The 20784-nt window shown below is 39.3% G+C and overlaps 1 protein-coding gene across 1 annotated transcript in view; it reads right to left on the reverse strand.

Annotated features, from left to right (window-relative positions):
* Window positions 1-20784, reverse strand: part of PTPRZ1 (protein tyrosine phosphatase receptor type Z1) — a 176664-nt gene that overhangs the window by 75251 nt on the left and 80629 nt on the right. Inside the window, exons 3-6 of the mRNA XM_077773262.1 lie at window positions 8897-9076; window positions 6287-6438; window positions 2872-2967; window positions 2319-2385 (exon numbers count right to left, since the gene is read on the reverse strand). Coding sequence (XP_077629388.1) covers window positions 2319-2385; window positions 2872-2967; window positions 6287-6438; window positions 8897-9076 — 495 coding nt within the window. The remainder of the gene's footprint in view (window positions 1-2318; window positions 2386-2871; window positions 2968-6286; window positions 6439-8896; window positions 9077-20784) is intronic.

Raw genomic sequence — 20784 nt, forward strand, 5'->3', positions numbered from 1 at the left:
ACTGATGATGTTACCTGGGGTGTGTCCCTTCCTTTGCATTTTGGAAGAGTTCAACCAACACTTCTGTCTTTTTGTGGGGTCTGCTTAGGGAATATTAATATGCTATCTTCGTAAATTGATGCAGCCTCCCCCTCTGTCTCTCCCTCCAAGGGCAGAACAATGCCTGACATAGAGCAGGTATGGTGGAAGGAAGGGGAAGAAAGAAAGGTAGGAATGAGGGAAAGAAAAGGAAATGGGTTTGTCCTTTAGAGAGGAATATAGGAAATGAATCATCAGCCCGCATTGGAATAAGATAGATTTTATAATCTCAATGATGGTTGAAAGTGTTGTTTCTTGAATAACTAACGTTATATAAGGAATATGGAGCAGGATTTAGGAGTTGAGCTTCAGTTCCAGAGTCACTGTCCACAAAAAAGTGCTGCCTTCAGTCCTATAGGTTCCCAGCAGCCATGGCTCAGAGCCAGTATTGGGGAGCCTCCCATCTATTGGGCATGGGGGTTTTCTAGACTCGGAAATAGATTTAATCTAAGAGGTCTCAAAATAGAATCCATTTACCTTTAGGAGGACTTAACTTATTTAGCTTGTACAGATCATATCTAATAACCATTCAAATCCAACTGACATGTTTCATACATGTCCTAAAACGTAACTGATACAAATCTCCACAGTATAGTGGAACAAGCTTTGTGGACAGAGCTGGATCGAGATTCTGGCTCTACCACTTACCAGCTGTATTAGCTTAGGTGTCCTTGCCGAATATATGGAAATATTATGTATCTGGCGGGTGAGGTGACGCACACAGAGGATTTTATTTTTCGGTTAAAGAGGGGAGAAGAAGTCAGTGCACAAGTAGCAGGGTAGAGAGAAAGAAAACAGAGTAATGGAGGGCAGATTAGGATGTGTCTCCAGGCAGTCGGAGAGACTATCAGTTCTGCTTCCGCATTATGAGCCAGGATACGGCCAGAATAGTGCTGCTGTGAATCCATCTTCTCGAGGAGGCTGTTATGTGGCTGTGACGAAGCACCCCCCTCAATGGCTGATGGATAATAAATACTGAAAAGGAAATCTTAGCCACAGAACATGAGCAAACGGGTTCTTACGCTCATATGATCCTCATATGACCCTTCTAGAGCCCTGGAAATAACTGAAGAATTGTCCAGAAAAAGAGGCCAAAACACCGCAGTGACACAAGTTAGGACTAACAACCCAGTGTGAACATCACTCTTGTTGGCCCCACAGGCTGACATAAGGCCTGGGGACATTCCGAGTTCAGTGCAGGAATTCGAAGGCGCTGCCTTCTTTCAGTCTGGATAGAATCCACTTTCTGACTAAATGAGGGAAAAATTAAGTGTGGCTTATGGCATTCAACATTGAATTTTGCAATGTCGGTGGATGGAAGGAGATAACTTCATCTTGCATCTGACTGCACCTTTCACACACACACACAAACCAAACCCCAAAACCAATGAAAGCTGCACTGCGTGAGTTCACATATTCCTGACTTCTGAAAAGTTCTGTCACTTAAGGTCCTCACATGTGACTGACAAAGATGAATCAATCCTAGGCCCAGCTCTTGCTTTCAAAAAGGATCTATATGAATTCTGTTCCTGATTTCAAGATTTTGCAGCTTCCCAGAGAGGAATAATCCTTATTTTGTTGGTAACTCAGGGCAGCATTAATCCCTTGTATCTGGATGCTTCCTAAAAATACAATAGCAATAATAACTGGTTTGCTGTCGTGCTGATGTTGTTACAAGCATTTGCTGTGACAAATGACAAGATGCGTGAGCTAGCAGGCAGAACAATGAAGCAAGCATACGGCGTCTTTTTCTAGGTAAGTGTTTGTCTTCTTCCAAAACCCCTGTCATACTGGTAAAACAAAGGACCCATCAAGGAAACAACCAGGGAATAAATTTTTACTTGAGTAACAACTGTCTTTTCACTTTAAAACATGATTTTTATAACACTAGCTGGTTTCAGATTATAAGTTAGAGTCTTTACCAAATGTACAATGCAGACAGAATAGGTAAATACATTTTAAATGCATGACGTAATTAGATTATTTTCAAGAATAAAATTAGAAAACTTTAACTTCCTCCTTATATTAACATCTTGTGATTTTTATATGACAAAAAATTCGGATAAAATGTTCTTTAGTGAGACACGTATAAATCATCAAGTGAGAGAATGGGAAGATTGCTCCTCTTTGAAAAGGTCTTTCCTTCTTCCTTTTGGAACAAGTGACCTTTGTAATACTATAAAAATTCATATGCATCCAAAGTAGAATCTGGAATTAAGAGATTTCTCCAAATAGCTTACCAAAACGGCTAACTCTCTCGACTCCATCAATAATTGCTTTGTAATCCAAATTTTCTTCTATTCCAATCTATTAAAGAAGAATGACATTCTAAGAATGGGATAAAATATTTGATTAACTCTTCAATAAAATGAAAAGGTACGTGAAATCCATTTTAGGTATCCAAAAGTAAGTCCTCCAAAGGCATACTTTCTTTTTTTCACAGCAAGATAAAAACAGGACAAACAAAACACCAGTTGCTTTCTAAATTTTCCACTGAGAAAAGTACACTTTAAAATGCTGATTCACAGTCACTGCTCTATCACTATGATGCTTTGCAAACACACACACAGGCGAATCTGTGCGCTCCCTGAACGGCTTGCTCCCCTGGTAGTGATGCACCCCGTTAATGAATGCAAGAGTCTCTTTCTAAACACCCCAGTCAAGGCGTTCTGCCAGTTGGCATCCCACTTGCAAGCTCTTCTATTTGTTAAAAAGCATGCTTTGAAATGTCACATCAATTATTTCATGCGATTAAGGAATTAAGGTAGTGTTAAATCGATGTATAACGATTACCTCAAATAAAATGGATAAAGCTCTTAACTTCCCTTTTCCTTTTACCGCTTCCTCAAAACTTGAAAATCGGTCTGCATCAAAGCAGTAGATTTGCATCTGTAAAGGTAAGAGTGACAGCTTTATTATATACAAAGACATCATAAAAGTTACCAAAGAGACAATAAAATGATTTCCCGACTCAATATCCTATTTGAAAAATTCTGTAAACTGTATAATTCGATACTCTCTATAGTTTCAAGATATTTTATCAATTACATGCATATACAACTGCATTTATTCTCACTTCTCATTTTTCAGTGAGGAAAGAAACACAGTTAGATATATCTAGGATGGAAATGACCACCTTGAGATTACTAGGGAATACTGAGGTAATAATACCCTAGACCAATCATCGTATGGAATAAATTATCAAATGTTATTTTACCTATTTTGCTGGAATTCTTTGGAATATCATTTCATTCTTTCTTGACTGGATGTGCCTTTCCTGATGGTCTGGGTTACCTTTTTTGGACATTATCATACTATGATAGCGAACTCTCAAGGACTTTCTGCTTCTACATACAAAATACCAGAAGAATTTTAAGTTCTTCGTTTTAAGTGTCCTCTCCTGCTGTCAGGTGATCTTCCTTGTTAATTTCCACTTCAACCCCTGTGTTTGTGGACAACGGCCTCTACTCTCACTTATAATTGGGTGTTCCCCATATCATGAGCTTAGAAATCAGGTAACTTAGCTAGTTTGGAAGAATAATTCAGGGAAGAACAGAAAGACTCTATGAAGACTAATGCTTGGTTAGCGCTATCACTGGAGAGACAGCAGGTATGGGGTGAAGGATGGCAGTGGTGCTGCCTTGGGTCGTGACCACAAAGCCTTTGAGGAGTCTAACTAGTTAGACCGAGTCGGGTTAACCTGACTCCTGTAGGATGAAAGCTTACAAACTGACGGATGAAAAGGAGGGGCAGGCGGCGGCCACACCAGGCACAGCTGTAAGGCGGTCCCAGCCCTTTGCTCCGGGGAGCAACAGAGAATCCCAACTTCACCTAACAGGGCTTGGGGGGCAGCAGGGCTGGAAGGAAGATGGTGAAGAGTAGAAAAGATTAAGACTAGAAAGAGGGAGGGGCACCTCGGTGGCTCAACTGGTTAAGCATTTTGAACAGCCAACTCTTGATTTCGGCTCAGGTCACCGATCTCACAGTTTCTGAGATGTAGTCCTGAGTCGGGGCTCCATGTCATGGGGCCTGCTTGGGATTTTCTCTCTCCCTCTCTCTCTGCCCCCCTCTCTTTGTGTGCATGTTCTCTCCCTCTCTCTCTTCCCCCCCTCTCTAAGACAAATAAACATTTTAAAAAATTAAAAAAAAAAAGACTAGAGACAGGTGGTTTGAGCTTTCTTCTGCCCTCCCACATCACATAGGAAGAAGAAAATGAGAAAACTTCATTGTAGGATGCAAGAAACCAGGAAAAAAAAGACTAAGTCAAGGATGCTCTGGTTTCCCTGCTTGCACAATTACATGGAGAGAGTTTAAAAGAGACAAATAACAAACAAACAAGCCATCTGAGGGGCAACTCAAGGGCATTCTAAATAAGACAAATATTTGAGGTTTAATGCACAGATTCTATACCATTTATTTGCTGGTTCAGGGCTTTTGTTGCTGTTAGGGTCTTTCTTGAGTTTCTGCTTTGCTCTAAATAAGCAGTGTTGTGACAGAGCTAATCCAAAGTGAGAATGTTATGTGTTTAATAAATGGACTTTCATTTCTTCGACAAACCAACTTTGATGACTGTGCTTTTCCTTAAGGATATTTAATATATTTGAAAAACACAAACTTATAAGCGATGAATTAGAATGTGCTTATCCAAAGTAAAATACTTTGAGTCCTTCAAGAGACAATTTACTCATCTTATTTTTACTATCAATAACTATTTTGACCATAAAAGTAATATAGTTACATTGTAAGTAATTTTAGAAATATGGGAATTTTAAAGGAGAAAAGCAAAGGCACCCAGGGAAAATCCCTGCTTGTGTCTTCTGGGTTTCCCTCAGTTATTTTTACAACAGTCATAATTCCTTTTCTTATTTAATCTTTGTAATAACTTCATAAGGCAGGTGCTACTACTCTTATGTCAATTTTTCAGGGGAGACATGAAACTTAGGTAAATTAAATATTTGTACAAAGTCGTGTCTATAACTCATATCTAAATGGTGAAGTCAGTATTCTAACCTAGTCATATGACTCAGACTCTGGGCCCTCAGTCACTATTTAATTAGTTTTCATGTTTTACAAAATCAGAGTAATAATATTGTACATACTATTTTATATTCTGCTTTTAAAAAGCATTAATATCTTAAAAAAGAAAAATGCATTATATCTTACAATGAACCTTTTTTTGTGTAAATAAATCATTCAAACGCATGATTTTTATAAGATCTGTAATACAACATCATAATGTATTTAATCATTTCCTTCTCTTTCACCTTTTTGTTACTGTCAATAAACCTTTGCACATACATTTTTGAGTATGGCTTTATTTTTTAGATTAAACTGTTACAAGTGGAAATTGTAGGTATTGGGATTGAAACATTTAAAATTCCAGGTAGAGAGGCACCTGGCTGGCTCAGTCAGTAGACTATGTGGCTCTTGACCTTGGGGTTGTGAATTCAAGCCCCACTTTGGGCACAGGGATTGCTTAAATAAATAAACTTAAAAATAAAACCTTTCAAAGTTCTGGATAAAAAGAAGCAAGCTGCTTCCCAGTCTACCAATTTATACTCTCTCCAGACATGTATGAAAGTGTTCATTTTACTGCACACCCATTATTTTTTTTATTTTTTTAATGTTTTATTTATTTCTGAGAGAGACAGACAGCATGAGCAGGGGAGGGCCAGAGAGAGAGGGAGAGAGAGGGAGATGCAGAATCTGAAGTAGGCTCCAGGCTCTGAGCTAGCTGTCAGCACAGAGCCCAACATGGGGCTTGAACCCACGAACCGTGAGATCATGACCTGAGCCCAAGTCGGAGGCTTAACCAACTGAGCCACCCAGGCGCCCCTGCATACCCATTATGAAAATTATATTTATTTAGCTGAAAATGTTCTCATTTTATTTTACATGTCTTTGATTCTCCAGTAAATTGATAAAATTTCCCCCATTTTTTATTCTGAGGTATGGAAGGAAATTTATTTATTCATTTACACATCAACATTTGTTGGTCATCTACAGTGTGGCACCTCTGCTTGCCAGGAAGTAGAAAATCAATGTGAGTGTGATTGAGCTTCCTCTAGTGAGGAAGGCAGATATTAACTAAGCAGACAAAATATAACAGTACAAATGATAAAATCTGATTATAAATTAATCGAATTATATGTTAAAATCTCAATGATTTTGGAAAATGAAATAGGAACCAGTGGAACCAGTGACTTACCTCAAGTGGAAATTTTTGTCCTTCTAAACTATGTTCCGATCCATCAGAAGACATATTGCATTTTCCCCAGTGAAAAGTTATCTTGCTTGCTTTGAACACCATGTCTGAAACTCCTCCACTGAGCCGGTAGTCATTAGTGAGATTAATTTCCACTTAAAAAAAAAAGCCACACACACACACAAAATTGCATTTATGTTTCCAAAAAGCAAAATTACAAATTTCGACTAATTTTTTTCCTATCAGATGTACATTAAGAGAATCATTTTTTGATAAATTAAACAATTCAGTCACCATTTAGAAGCTGAACTTGCTACTGTCCAAAATATACTTAATGTATCTTATTGCCACAAATACAAACTAAAGCAAAGACCTTAACCACTGTAGGACTCTAATAGCAGAAGACAGCCAGTCCATCTGCCCTGTCCTTTTGGTGTCCTGAGATTGCCATTTCCCCAGGGCTCTGCTTTCCTAAGGCATTTTATGGTAGTGAGGGGACAGAGAAAAGGGAGAAGGAACAGAGGAGTGGAGAAGAAAAGTCTTCTCTGGGGAGTGGCCCCCCACCTTCTCATTTTTAGCTCTTTCTACTCCTTGCAAGCAAGCATCGTATCAGGCTTCATCAGGCTCCAGAACTTCTGTCCTATGCTGTGGCAAGGAAGGTGGGAAGTCCATTCCCATCGAAGGGGGTTTAGCCATCTGATGTTTGAACCCTGAGTAGCAACTAAGAATCCTAAACTCTTCTTATTTGAGTTCCACATTTTACAAATGGTCTGAAGATTAATGATTCTTTTGAGACCCTTATGTAAGATTTTAATGTCTCTCAATCAGATTTAAATAGTCTTTGTTCCATGAGGCAGAAACCAATGTCTGCATTTGGAACCAAGTCCAACATCTTGGCCTGTGAGCTACAGATATAAACTTCCAGTATTAATAATAATAACAACAACAACAAGAACACTATCAATAATGCTCAACATTTTATATATATCACTTACAATGTGCTATGCATTACACTGAGTACTTTACATGTGTTAAACATCTGATTTTTACACAACCTCACACAATGAAGGAAGGAAATACCATTACAGTTCTTATTTTACAGATAAGGAAACTGAATCACAGACAGTTCAAATAACTTGCTAAAGATTCCACACTTAAAAAGTGCGGCTCTAGGGGTGCCTGGGTGGCTCAGTCCAACTTCAGCCCAGGTCATGATCTCATAGTTCGTGAGTTCAAGCTCCACATCAGGCTCTGTGTGCTGACAGCTCGGAGCCTGGAGCCTGCTGCAGATTCTGTGTCTCCCTCTCTCTCTGCCCCTCCCCTACTCACACTCTTTTTCTCATAAATAAATAAATATTAAAAAAAAAAAGTGTGTCTCTAAAGATCAAGTGGGTTGACCACAGGTAAGTAAGAATATTAGAGCAGGGGTACCTGGCTGGCTCAGTTGGTAGAGCATGTTACTCTTGGCTTCAGGGTTGTGAGTTTGAGCCCTACATCAGGTGTACAGAATACTTAAAAATGAAATCTTAAAAAAAAAAGGAAAAGAAAGAAGAAGCTACATGTTCTACTTCTTTGTAACATTCTTCAAACCTAGTAATGAAAATGTCAAGATTTGGGACCATATGCTTTTATGTATTTAATTAATATCTTATATAATAATTTTAGTAATTATTCATTAAGAAACACCTATGAATGCTTATCATATATCTTATCACATATCAGGAACTGACATAGAAAAATTCTTACCCTTATGGGACTTAAACTTAAATTACTACATTCAAATAATTGCATTATCAAAATATCAAGAATAGAGAAAAATTCACTAATGATAAATCCACCCCAACATAGCTACAATTATAATTTAGAATATTTTTTTTTCTTGTATGTTTGTTTTTATATAGCTTCTGATATACATACAATTTTGTTTTAAATATAATATCAGAAAAGGAAGGCTATTCACTTCGAAAACTAGTTTGTCTCTATTGTTTACTGCAATTTTTCATGGTATTATATTTTGCATGTTTAGAAAAAAGAACAGTCTTTAAAAAAAGCATTTAAAGAGTGCTTCCTAAAGATAGTATATAATTTTAAAATTTCTATCTAGAAGTGCTACTAATTTTCTTTCTTTTTTTTTTTACTAATTTCTTTTCTTAAAAGTAAATTATAGTTGGTTGCTTTTTTGTATCCCAATATTCAATGTAGCGTGAAGCTGAGTAGACATAAGCAAACAGAGTGTCCAAGAAAAGGAAATTCTGATTAACTAAGTAATTAACCAGCGATGGAATTATTAAGTTACATAATTTATATACTGTGTTATCTTTATCATTTCTTCTGGTGGAGGCATCAATTCTTTTTCTATTTTTGCAGAACGTGATGTGATGACTTTGGTCAATTTATTTTTTGTACACATCAAAATGTTATGTAAACTTCCAATTTACCGTGTTCTATTTGGTTTCTTCTACCTATATAGTTTCCATGCATTTACAGTACATTATACTTTCTACAAAGAAGATGAAATAAAATAAAATGAAGAAAATGAAAATAAAATGAAACTGACATACTCTAAGCCTAATAAGCATATTAAAGTCACAAACAAAATGCAAACAATTTTACCTGTCTTCCCAGTGTTATGAATGAATGTGTTTTCCAGAGATGTTTTATCCCAACCCTGAAATTTAAGTTTCTTAAGATTCACATTGACTTGGGTAAGATCTTCATCAATATTGATAGGAGACTGCTTGGGGCTACTACATGTTGGATATTTCTTTCCCCAGTTTTTTTGATTCAGGGCTCCTAAGAGAAGGGAAAGAGTAAGAAATTAGTTTCTTAAATTACTATGCAAAAGCTAAGTTTTATATTATAAAGTAATTAATACAGTATATAAAAATAGATACAATAGTAGGAAAAAATTGGGAGTCTCTTGGAGTCAGTTCATAGAACAATTATGCCTGGCTGTGGATTCTGGGCTTTCCTGTGGTACACGATGAAAAGAAGCCTATACAATAGCCACATCAAGTTCAACATTCAACAGTGGCTTTGCTTAGCCATCATTCCCTTTCAAATCAACAGAAGGCCTAACTGCCATGTCAGGTAGTCAGTCCAAGCCTGGGTTCCAGGTTGAAAGATGTCCCGATGACAGGTGCTAAATTCGGACTTCCTCAGCACTCTCCATGGGGCAGTTCTCTTTAGACCTTCTGTCTGTCACCCCTGCTGCTGAGTCATCTGGTTTAATTTTCATCTGCTCAGGGTCTGATGTATAAAAACATAATCACATGCTTTCCTTGAAATATCTCCTCTCTATCACTTTTTTTTTTTTTTTTTGGTCATAAAGTCTAGCAGGTTTTATTGCTTAACAATGAGAAACGGAAAGCAGACTTTCTATAAAGATTTTGCCTACACTGAAGTGAATTTCCACCTGTTCCACAGAGTGAGCAGTCCTCTAAAGCAAAACTGTCCTGTGCTGCCTTTATTTCACCCCTCCCCGAAACTGTGAACCATCTCTCGTAAACTTATTCCACTGGACGTTACCGTAGCGAGAGCCTGAGCAGCACCAAGAACAGTTATGTTCTATTTAAAGATCATCAACTTTTCTCTTTCTACATTTCTGCAGCCAGCCCAAGAAAGAGCAGGGTTTTCAGTTTATCTCCTTTCAAATGCTTTATTTTTCAGAAACGAGTACGGGGGAGGGGCGCCTCGTGGGCTTCCAGGTTGAGCATCCTTTGGATTTTGGCTCCGGTCATACGTCATGATCTTGCTGTTCGGTTCCTGAGATTGAGCCCCACATCCAGCTCTGTGCTGACAGTGCAGAGCCTGCTTGGAACTCTCTCTCTCTCTCTCTCTCTCTGCCTGTCATCCTCTGCTCACACACTCTCTCTCAAAATAAATAAATAAATACATTTTTAAGAAAAAAAATAAGTATGGGTAAAGCCAGGAGCTTACATGGTTGATGTTTAGGGAAACTATACGTAAACATACCCTCCGTGCACCCTAGTCTATGCCATCTTGTTTTTGTGATGAAGGCATCAGAGAAGATTTTGACTTCCATGCAAAGCTCTCATAATGTGACAAAGTGAACTTTCCATAATTTAGCCCCAGAAAGAACTAATCATTAGTCATACCGTGAAATGGCCTGTTTAGCCAGAAATTAGGTGATTCATGTCCTAGTGAGGCATCTACCAAAATCAATAGGTGCTGAGAACTTAACTTTATTTTAAAATCTAGCTCTATTCCTAGAGAGTGCTGGAATACAATATGCTTTAAATATGCACAGCGATGCATATTTTGGCTTCTAAGACAGCTTTAATGATTTGAGTAATGATATGTTAATTTCAGTGTAAAGAACAGGGACTCGGAAAAGAAAACACTGCTTGTTTTACTAATGTCGGTGCAAAAGCAGAGAAACTGCCCCATGAATCAATAAGACCCTCTGTGAACTGCTTAAAATGTTTAATGCACTGCAATAAATTTCAATCACCCTGAGGAAGAGTCTCATGGTTGTGGTGTAGCAAACATAAAATTTTAAGTGGCCAGCTACACTACATGTGATTACTAAGCCTGCTATTTCCCACATCATAGAGGGATCATTTCCATGTGAAGTCTAATTTGGCAAATCCACCACTACACACTTGATTTCTGCCAAGAAACAAACTCCTTCTATGATCCCTCCATCCCCCAACACAAAAATCGTTCTGGTGCCTCTGTTTCCTCCTCACCAAGCCCTTTCGGGTCTATCTTCAAATTATATCCTCAGTGGGACGGTTTCTCCTCTCCACTGTCACCACCCTAGCCTGAGCCACTGTCCTTGTGAGCCTATCTGTGTCTTGCTATTTCACAAGCAGCACTGCCATCACCTAGGAGATTGTTAGGGAGACTCAGGCTTCCACCATAACGTTGCTAAGTCAGAATCTAATTTTAACTGGATTCCAAGGAGATTCATATACACATTCAATTTTGTGAAGCAATGGCTTAGCTCTATCTCTAGTGCCTTCTAACCAGTCTCCTTCTCTTGCCCTCCATCCACAATGCCGTTCTCCACTTTCATGGTGGGCAGAATTCTGAGATGTCCCCCCAAATTCCCACACTCTGTTATACATGCCTCGTATAATCTTTTCCACTCAAAGGTGGGCAGGCTGTGAATAGAATGGAATAGTCATTCCCTAGATTAGGTAACATTATATGGCGAAGGTGATGGGGACTCCCTCTGTGATTATGTTCTGTTAGAGAAGGTTCTGTCATAGCAAACTGGAGACAGAGAGAAAGATTCAGAATGTGAGAGGTTCTCCTTCTGGCTTTGAAGAAGTACACAGCTAGTTTGGAAGAAGGGCACGTAGAGCTAGGATCTGAGAGTGCCCCCAGGCTGACAACCAGCAAAAGCAGACATAATATGCCAGTTACAAAAAGACAAATACTGTGTGATCCCATTTGCATGAGGTAGCTAAAATAACCAAATTCATGGAGAGAGAAAGTAGAACAGTGTTTACCAGAGGATGGGGGGGGGCGGGGGGGGGAAGGGGGCAGCTGTTTAATGGGTACAGAATTTCAGGTTTGCAAGATGAAAAAGTTCTGGGGAGCTGTTTAACAACAGTATGAGTGTACTTAACGCTACTGAAGTGTACACTTAAAATGTTAGGATGGAAAATTTTGTGTTATGCGTTTTTTGTTTACCACAGTGGAAAAAATGGTGAAGATGGCAAAAACAAACAAACAAAAACGGGGGGACCTGGACCTCAATCTTGCAACAAGGATGTGAATTCTGCCCATTGCTTGCATAAGCTCCAGGCTTCCAAGGAAAACACAGCCAGCTTGCATCTTAGTTTCACACTTAGAAGACCCTGGGCAGAGAACCTAGTTAAGTAGTCCCTTTCCTACTCCAGACCCATGGAAACTGTGAGATAATAAATATTATGTTTAAAAGCCACTCAATTTGTAGTAATCTGTTATGCAGCAGAAGAAAGCTAAAGTGATCTTTTAAAATACATATCAAGGGGCCCCTGGGTGGGACAGTCAGTTGTGTCTGAATCTTGATTTTGGCTCAGGTCATGATCCTATGGTTTGTGAGTTTGAGCCCCCTTGGGTTCTGCACTGATAGCGCGGAACCCGCTTGGGATTTTCTCTTTCTCTCTCTTTGCCCCTCCCTCACTCTATTTTTCTCTCAAAAATAAATAAATGAACACTTACATATATATAATTATATACATCTAATTGTGTGTCACTTCCTGATTTGGGTCTCCCCGGTCCTTTTTCATCCCACTCAGAAGAAAATATAAGCTCTTTACCATGGCGTCGAGACCCTGTGTAATTCCATCACTCTCATCCCCTCTGTCTCATTTCCTACCCTTCCACAGTAATCACTGTACTCCAGTCACACAGGCCTCTTTCCCTGGCGCATGGGAAGCCTCGGGGCTTGGCACTTGCTGCCACTCTTCCTGGATGCTTCCTGGACTGCTCTGCCCCCCCATATCTGCATGGCTCACTCTCTAACTCTCACTCTCTTGCTTCTATCGGGTCCCTGCTCAAATGCATCTCCTTGGAGAAGCTTTCTGTGAACATCCTGCATGAAAAACACATCCCTACCTTGGTCATTCTCACTCTCTTCTCACTTTATTTTTGTTCTCCTAAGATATTATATTTATTTGTTTCCACACCCCAGAATCTAGAAAAAAAGCCTGGCACGTAGTACGCATTCAATAAACACTGGCTTAACAACTGAATCAGACAAATAAAAAAAATGATGGGTTTTTTTGTTTGTTTTATGAGTTTAAAAAATCTCAAAGAGATCTAACATGAAATGGCAATAGAAAAATGAAACATTTCTAAAATTAGCTGTAGGTCATATTTGACTATTACATGACAATTTCATTGAGTAGGCCCTACCTAACTTCTGCTGACGGATATCCAGAAGACCTGATGTCCAACTGTAGAGCTGGACACTTTATAGCCCAATGATCCTAAGTGACTGGATTACGTTTGCAGTGTATCAAATGATTATACTGAGTATGGGTCCTGTTTAAAACACCAACTGGATCATGGTGCCAAGCAGAGTACGTGCTCAAGAAGCCTCCTGAATTTCTGTGATTAAAAGACCAAAAAAAAAGCCCATAAAAAAATAAGAACTTGTGGTTCTTCTTGTAAAGGGCTCTGGAGACAAGGTTGTTTCAAATCATTATAAGTAGAAAGCCAAAGGAAGTACTCTACTGAAGTGTTGAAATTGTGCACAAGAATGAAACATAGATCAAGAAGCATTAAATAGATTTTACTCGTCTTTGCTATTGAAATATTAGATTAATGTTATGTTTAACTACTAGTTTCTAAATTCCTAGACTAATATTTTTTTAATATTTTTATTTATTTCTAGGAGAGAGAGAGAGAGAGAGACAGTGTGAGCAGGGGAGGGTCAGAGAGAGAGGGAGACACAGAGTCTGAAATAGGCTCCAGGCTCTGAGCTGGCAGTCAGCACAGAGCCCGACGCGGGGCTCGAACCCACGAACAGCGAGATCATGACCCAAGCGAAAGTCGGACGCTTAACCGACTAAGCCACCCAGGCGCCCCAGCCTAGACTAATATTTTTAATGCTGCAAGTAGAAACCTCAGTAGTTAAAGCCAGGATGATGCACCTGAGGAAGCAGTTGTGCAGAGATCATTAGGACTATATTGTATACCTGAGTGTGATTAGATTCTGTCGTGAAGGAAGAAATTAGGACTCGGTGTGGTTGCAACAGAAGATTATCAGGGTGATTTACTCATAAGGAGGACTGCAGAGTACTTATATGTCAGCTCTAGAAAATTAAAATAAATTATTCATTCACATAGTCATCCATTCTTTCATCCACATATTGATTCATCTGAATTAGTACCATTCCTATAAATTTCCTGTGCTTGTTTCTATGGGAGCACTTACCAGGATGTATTTTGTTCATTAATTTATCTATTTCATCTATATCTTATTGCCGAACTTTGAGTCTGGCACAGAGTAGAAACAAATTAAATGCTTGTAATACAGTCTTTGTGCACCAAATAAATGTATTCAATATTTTACATTCTGTACACTCTCCATTCTAAACAGAATGGAAAGCAATTCTAGGCTCTGTGGGAGATATGCATGAGTTCAAGTTTGTTTGCTTGTCTCTGTTTATTCTTACATTCCAGAAGGTTGGTGGGGCAGGTGTTAACTACAAAATAGACAAATGTCTAAAGGAGTAGATGGGATGGAAATAAATGTGAGGTCAAAAGCACACAATGGAGGCCTTGAGGGAAAGGGAGAATCTTGACAGGCAGAGGGAACCAAGGGCAAACCGTGGTGGTCGAACAGTTTGGGCAGGACTCAGAGAGAAGTGAGCAATCTAGCTTGGTCCAAAGAGCAAGAGTGGATATTAAGCAATTCCAGAAGGAGATGGAAAGGCAGACTGATCAAATGTCCCCGGTTAGGCCAATGGGAGGCAGGAGGCTTTGGAAGAGTAAGAAACTCACAGCTGCCTTATCAGGGAGATTAAGCGGGCAGATACGCAGGGTAAGAAGAAATAGGCTACTAAAGGGGCACCTGTGTGGTTCTGTTGGTTAGGCGTCCAACTTCAGCTCAGGTCACGATCTTGCAGTTTGTGGGTTCAAGCTCCATGGTGGACTCTGCTGACAGCTCAGAACCTGGAGCCTGCTTCGGATTCTGTGTCTCCCTCTCTCTCTGCCCCTCCCCCAACTGATGCTCTGTTTCTCTCTCTCAATAATAAATAAACATAAAATAAATAAATAAATAAACTTAAAAATATTAATAAGAGCAATATAAAAGCAATATTAAAGTGTGGAGTAAAGTGGTAATTGTAGCATCTATTACTAATTGCCTTGAATTACCTTCGTCTAAAATTCTACACACTATAAATCACAGCTTTATTTTTTTAATTTTTAATTTTAAGTTTATTTATTTTTGAGACAGAGAGCGCGCGAGAGAGAGAGAGCAAGAGAGAGAGAGACAGAGTGCAGGTAGGGGAGGGGCAGAGAGAGAGGAAGTCACAGAATCTGAAGTGGGCTCCAGCCTATGACTGTCAGCACAGAACCTGATGCGGGGCTCGAACTCATGATCTTGAAACGCGAGAGTATGAGCTGAGTCAAAGTCAGGGCTTAACTGACTGAGACACTCACGTCACAGTTTCATAAATTACTGTGGGCTTGTTTTACATATGCTAATGATTCTACCAAAACCCAAAAGTTAAGTCATGGATATAGTATAAAGCTATTGGTAGTGAATAACTTGGATTCAAATATCAGTTAATTCCAATATAAAAAGAAATAAATCAGTGTTACTTTCAATGAAAATTTAGTATAGAATTTAGAACTCCAACAAAATGGAAAGATGGTATGTTTAAGTAAACTCTTTTCAAATGCTGATGTCATCTGCGTGAGAAAGGAGGCCTTCTCAAAGACAAGAAACTAAAACCTAAAAGTACTGAATAACAATCATGAAGTAATTTTATGTCACATCAGTAAATGTCATCACATAAACTGACTGAAAACAAAGGAAGAAGGATGTTCGACTCACCTCCCATGGCAGAAACAAGAAAGAGGTGATATTTCCATGCACAAATCAGCAGGCCTGCTTCTGTTTCTGACCAGAGGTTTTGGAGCTAATAAGAGCAAAGCAGTCGGCGAATATAGACAATGGCTGCTATTATAACTGGACTGAAAGCCTATCAAATGCAAGCAATTTCAGAATGAGAAGCTGTTTGGTCAAGATCACATTTTCCTTAATCATCTGTTCTAATGGGACCCTCACATCAGGACAGCAGAAAATCTTGGCAAGCCTGGTCGATATATCCCACTGAGACATGTCAGGGAAGGTAGTTATCAATTTATTTAGAAAAACGCTAGCACAAATGTTCCTTAAGCATTATCATACTTAAGAAAATAGACCCAGGGGTGCCTGGGTGGCTCAGTTGGTTAAGCTGACAGTGCAGAGACTGCTTAAGATTTTCTCTCTCTCCTCCTCTGCCCCTCCCCTGCTCTCTCTTTCTCAAAAAAAAAAAAAAAAAAAAAAAAAGAAAAAAGAAAAGAAAAGAAAGAAAGCCCCATAAATATAGAGAACAAACTAGTGGTTGCTAGAAGGGAGGAGGGTGGATGGACACAAAGGAGTTAAAGGGAGTGGAGATGCAGACTTTCAGTTACAATGACTAAGTCACAGGGATGAAAGGTACAGTAGAGGGAATATAGTCAATGGTACTATAATAGTGTTGTATGGTGACAGATGGTAGCTTGTTGTGAGCACAGTGTAACATATATAGTTGGAAAAAAATTAACTAAAGTTCAATATAAATAGAGAAAGAGATAGATCAGAAATGTACTTCAAAGTTTCTATTTAAAATTTGGGGACTTTTTCAAGTTAGGAAAATCCAAAGTTCATAAACAAAAAAATCCTAGAAAACAACAGTGAAAACTACTGCTCTATAATGCAGCAAACAATAAACTTAGGTTGTTGTAGACCACAGGAAAAAGTAAGAACACTAAATGAAAAGGTCTAAGGACACTGACATAGTAAAATACTATTAGTCTTTTTTTTTAATTTTTAAATGTCTTTTATTTATTTCTGAGAGAGACAGCGTGAGCAGGGGAGGGTCATAGAGAGAGGGAAACACAGAATCCGAAACGGGCTCCAGGCTCTGAGCTAGCTGTCAGCAGAGCCCGATGTGGGGCTCAAACCTACGAACCAGGAGATCATGATCTGAGCCAAAGCTGGACACTCAACCGACTGAGCCACCCAGACAGCCCCCCCTTTTTTTAAAATTTATTTTTAGAAAAATTTTTAATGTTTTTTATTTATTTCTGAGAGGGAGACAGCGCAAGCAGGGGAGGGTCAGAGAGAGAGGGAGACACAGAATCTGAAATAGGCTCCAGGCTCTGAGCTATCTGTCAGCACAGAGCCCATCTACTAGTCTTAATATAAGTAATCAAAACCTGATAATTTGTAGTGGGTATAAATGAATCAAAAAGTTAAACAAGAGAATGATGTTCATAATGGGCCACAATTAACCACTGCTTTAATCAGAATATGAAATAAATCCTATAAAGTAAAGAAGAATTTAGTTAAGGCACGAAATTATGGGGGCAAAAACTGATGCAATAAACTACAAAAAGTATAACATGTTGTTTCGAGGATTTAGGAATGTTTTAAATGATTCTAATTTGGAAGTGATCAAAAGAGAAGGGCAAAGGATGATTTCCAAGATCCTGACTAGAGCATGTCTGGGCGGATAATGGTACCAGTCATATTGTGAGAATGGATGGAAAGAAAGACTTTGGATCTGGTTTTGGACTACAGACTTTGAGATACCCATGGAAGTTCATTAGACAATAAAATATATGGGTCTGGGAGCCATTAAGATGTCTGGACTAGAGAGAGAGGTTAGGGAATATCATTATAGAAGTGTAATTTAATGGATGTGGATATATTTCAATTTAAGTTGATAGATAAGAAGAGGGTCAATGATAAGACACTGGAAAGCACTAACATAAGGAGTATGAGGGGAGAAGAAAGCACCAAAAAGAAATTACGAATGGATGAATCGCAAATTTAGGAGAAAATGGCATCATGAAAGTCATAAAGGATAGTTTCATCAGTGAAAGATTATTCCAAAGTAGGTAGCACACACAGCAGAGAACCCAAAGGGTCATGACTGAAGAGTAACTACGGGGTTTGATTATTTCTTAACAGCAAATCTCACGTTCCTAGAACAAAACAACTTCAGTGAAATAAAAGACCTTGGAATTCAAACCACAATAGGCAGAAGAGTGAACTGGAGGTGACAAAGTAGAGTTAAGAAAATGCTTTTTAAAAGCTTGCTGTGAAGGAAAGAACAGCAACAGGGTAGCATGCAGAGGCAGATGCAAAGATAAGAAGTGGATTTTAACACGGAAAGAGATTTATGCATGCAGAGAAAATTATTACAAGAAAGAGTTTGGGGCGCCTGGTTGGCTTAGTCGGTTAAGCGTCCGAGTTTCACTTAGGTCATGATCTCGCGGTTCGTGGGTTCGAGCCCCGCGTCGGGCTCTGTGCTGACTGCCGGCTCGGAGCCTGGATCCTGTTTCAGTCTGTGACTCCCTCTCTCTCTGACCCTCCCCTGCTCACTCTTTCTCTCTCCTAGAAATAATAAATTAAAAAAAAATTAAAAAAAAAAAAAAAAAAAGAAAGAGTTTGAAGTTAAGGGAGGTCCATGAACAAGTTTACCCAAGGGGAGAAGATACAGGTCACGGATGGAGGATTATTAGCTTATGAGAGGAAAAGAAACATAAAACCATCAAAGAAATATGGATTTGTGTTTAAAATGGGAAAAGGAGAAATTTGATGTTTCATACCACAGAGACTTGGCTGTAAAGCAAGATTCCATGACGTGAAAGGAGAAGAGATTTGGGAGTTGAGCACACCATTTAGAGAATCCACACACCTGTCACCTTATCTGTAATAGGAATAATAATCTCTTGCTCCCAGACTGTGCAAAGTCAAGGAGCTAATACATNAAGCCCCCTAGGCGCCCCAGATATGTGAATCTTCTTACAACCACTCCTATTTTCTCAGGAAAACCGGAGGGAGACAGGACCGTCAGCTGTGGGGTTGAGGCAGGAAGGGGACTGAGCTTGAGGAAAATCGTAAGAAATAGGAAAATCGAGTGAAACAGAGGACTGGTAAGACCCATAGCAGGCACCCAGAGCTCTGCTGATGTGGGGGCTGTGAGTTTGCGGAGGCACCTCTCAGAAGTATGTCCCTGTGTGTTTTTGTTTTTGCAAGTTCCGTGTCCTGATGGGACAAGTGTGGAGGGTAGGGGGCTGTGGTCCTCGAGTGGCTGACAGGACCACGGTGGGGTGAAACCCTAACTGGGTCAGGGGACCCAGTTCAGCAAGAAAAAAAAAAAAGCGCTGAAGCTTCCCCCCGCCACCTTACACCCCACCAATCTCAGATCTGGAATGGGGAGATAAAAGTATTTTTTTAAAAAGCTATTAAACAGTTACCACAGCATCCTCTGTCATCTTTAAGCTAGAAAATAAGAGTGCTAGTGAGGAAGCCCGATATTGCACTGTTCCTACTGCCATAGGCTGGTGCCTAATATTTAACTAATCAAAAGCAGAAATATCCTCATTGAAATTTAACAATCACCAGAAACCATGGAGAGTTGTCGTTGCTCCTTCATATCCCGACAAGCCACCACTTTAAAAAGAAGAAAAAGCTCAGGGTTTAGGTAACTCAGTGATTAATGCTATGACCTTTATATTTGCCTGATTCTCTCCAAATAAGTCCACTGTTTAATATTCAGGATTGAGACGGAAAGCAATGCAGGCTGATTAATTGCAGGACTTGTCCGTAGCATTTGTTAACTGACTGACCTCAGTGAAAAGCAGGCAAATTATCTGTGGCTTGAGGAGAGACACACAGAGCGAGATTTCTTTTCTTTGTTGCTACCGTCTGGCTACTACTGATGAGATTGCAAATACAGAGCGCCAAAAGGGGCCCTGGAAATTACTCCTTGGTTTGGAAGGAAAAATAAAATCTCTTTTTGTAGAAGAGCTCTGAAAGTCGCCTTAGCATCACTGTAAACTCCCCTGTGGTCATGAATTTTTCCTCTTCTGCGATAACTGGTGAGCCAAGCTCTCAAAGCAAGGCAAGCGGCAGCACAGTAGATAATAGTGGCTGTGTTGGTGACAGAGATGCGACCATCATGACTGTGCCCAATGCTTATTGTGCACATACTTATTATCGATATGGGGCACGACCATGGCTCTTTTTCCTGCCTTTGGTGCAAGGACCAAGGGTTTGGAATTGTCTGAGACACAGATATAACCTGATATCTATTTGTGATAGCACTTTGGAGCAATTTTCCTACAGTATGCTTTCACTGTTTTAAAGAACATGCTGCCTATAAGACCAAAGATTCTGGTTTACTTCCTCTATAGAACCATGATCTCCTCCTCTCTGTATGCACTTATCACAACAGACTCTCAGAAACCAGATCTCCTAGGTGGATGCTATTGGTCACAAGCAAGTACTAGGAAAAAGGCTGCAGGTAAATACCACAAGCCCATTGCTCCCACCAGGAATTCTGTATTTCATATTATCTCCAGATGCCATCAAAGCTTAATTCCATTAAATACAGCTTTTATTTGTTCATTTGTTCACTCACACATCAAATATTTATGGAGTGTTTAATGTTAGAACCTACGTGGTAAAACAACTCAGACAAATAAAACAGTACCCAGTATTGAGAACTCATGGTCTAGTCAGGACCCAAGACATATCAACTATTAATTAGAATATAATCTAATAAGTACAATAGCAGAAACATGCATGGAATATTTCAGGGACACAAAAGAGTTGCACAGAACATCGATGGGGTAAAAGATAAAGAAGGAGTCCTGAATGATAAGATGCCTGAGACAAGTCTTATACGATGGACAAGTATTATCAAATTAAAGGTGGGGAAGGAGGTTAGAAAGAGAGAACAGTGTGAGCACAGAAAAAAGAAAGAATGGGT

The sequence above is a fragment of the Crocuta crocuta genome, unplaced genomic scaffold, assembly GCF_008692635.1.
Source record: "Crocuta crocuta isolate KB4526 unplaced genomic scaffold, BGI_CrCroc_1.0 scaffold16, whole genome shotgun sequence".
In the NCBI taxonomy this organism is placed as follows: Eukaryota; Metazoa; Chordata; class Mammalia; order Carnivora; family Hyaenidae; genus Crocuta; species Crocuta crocuta.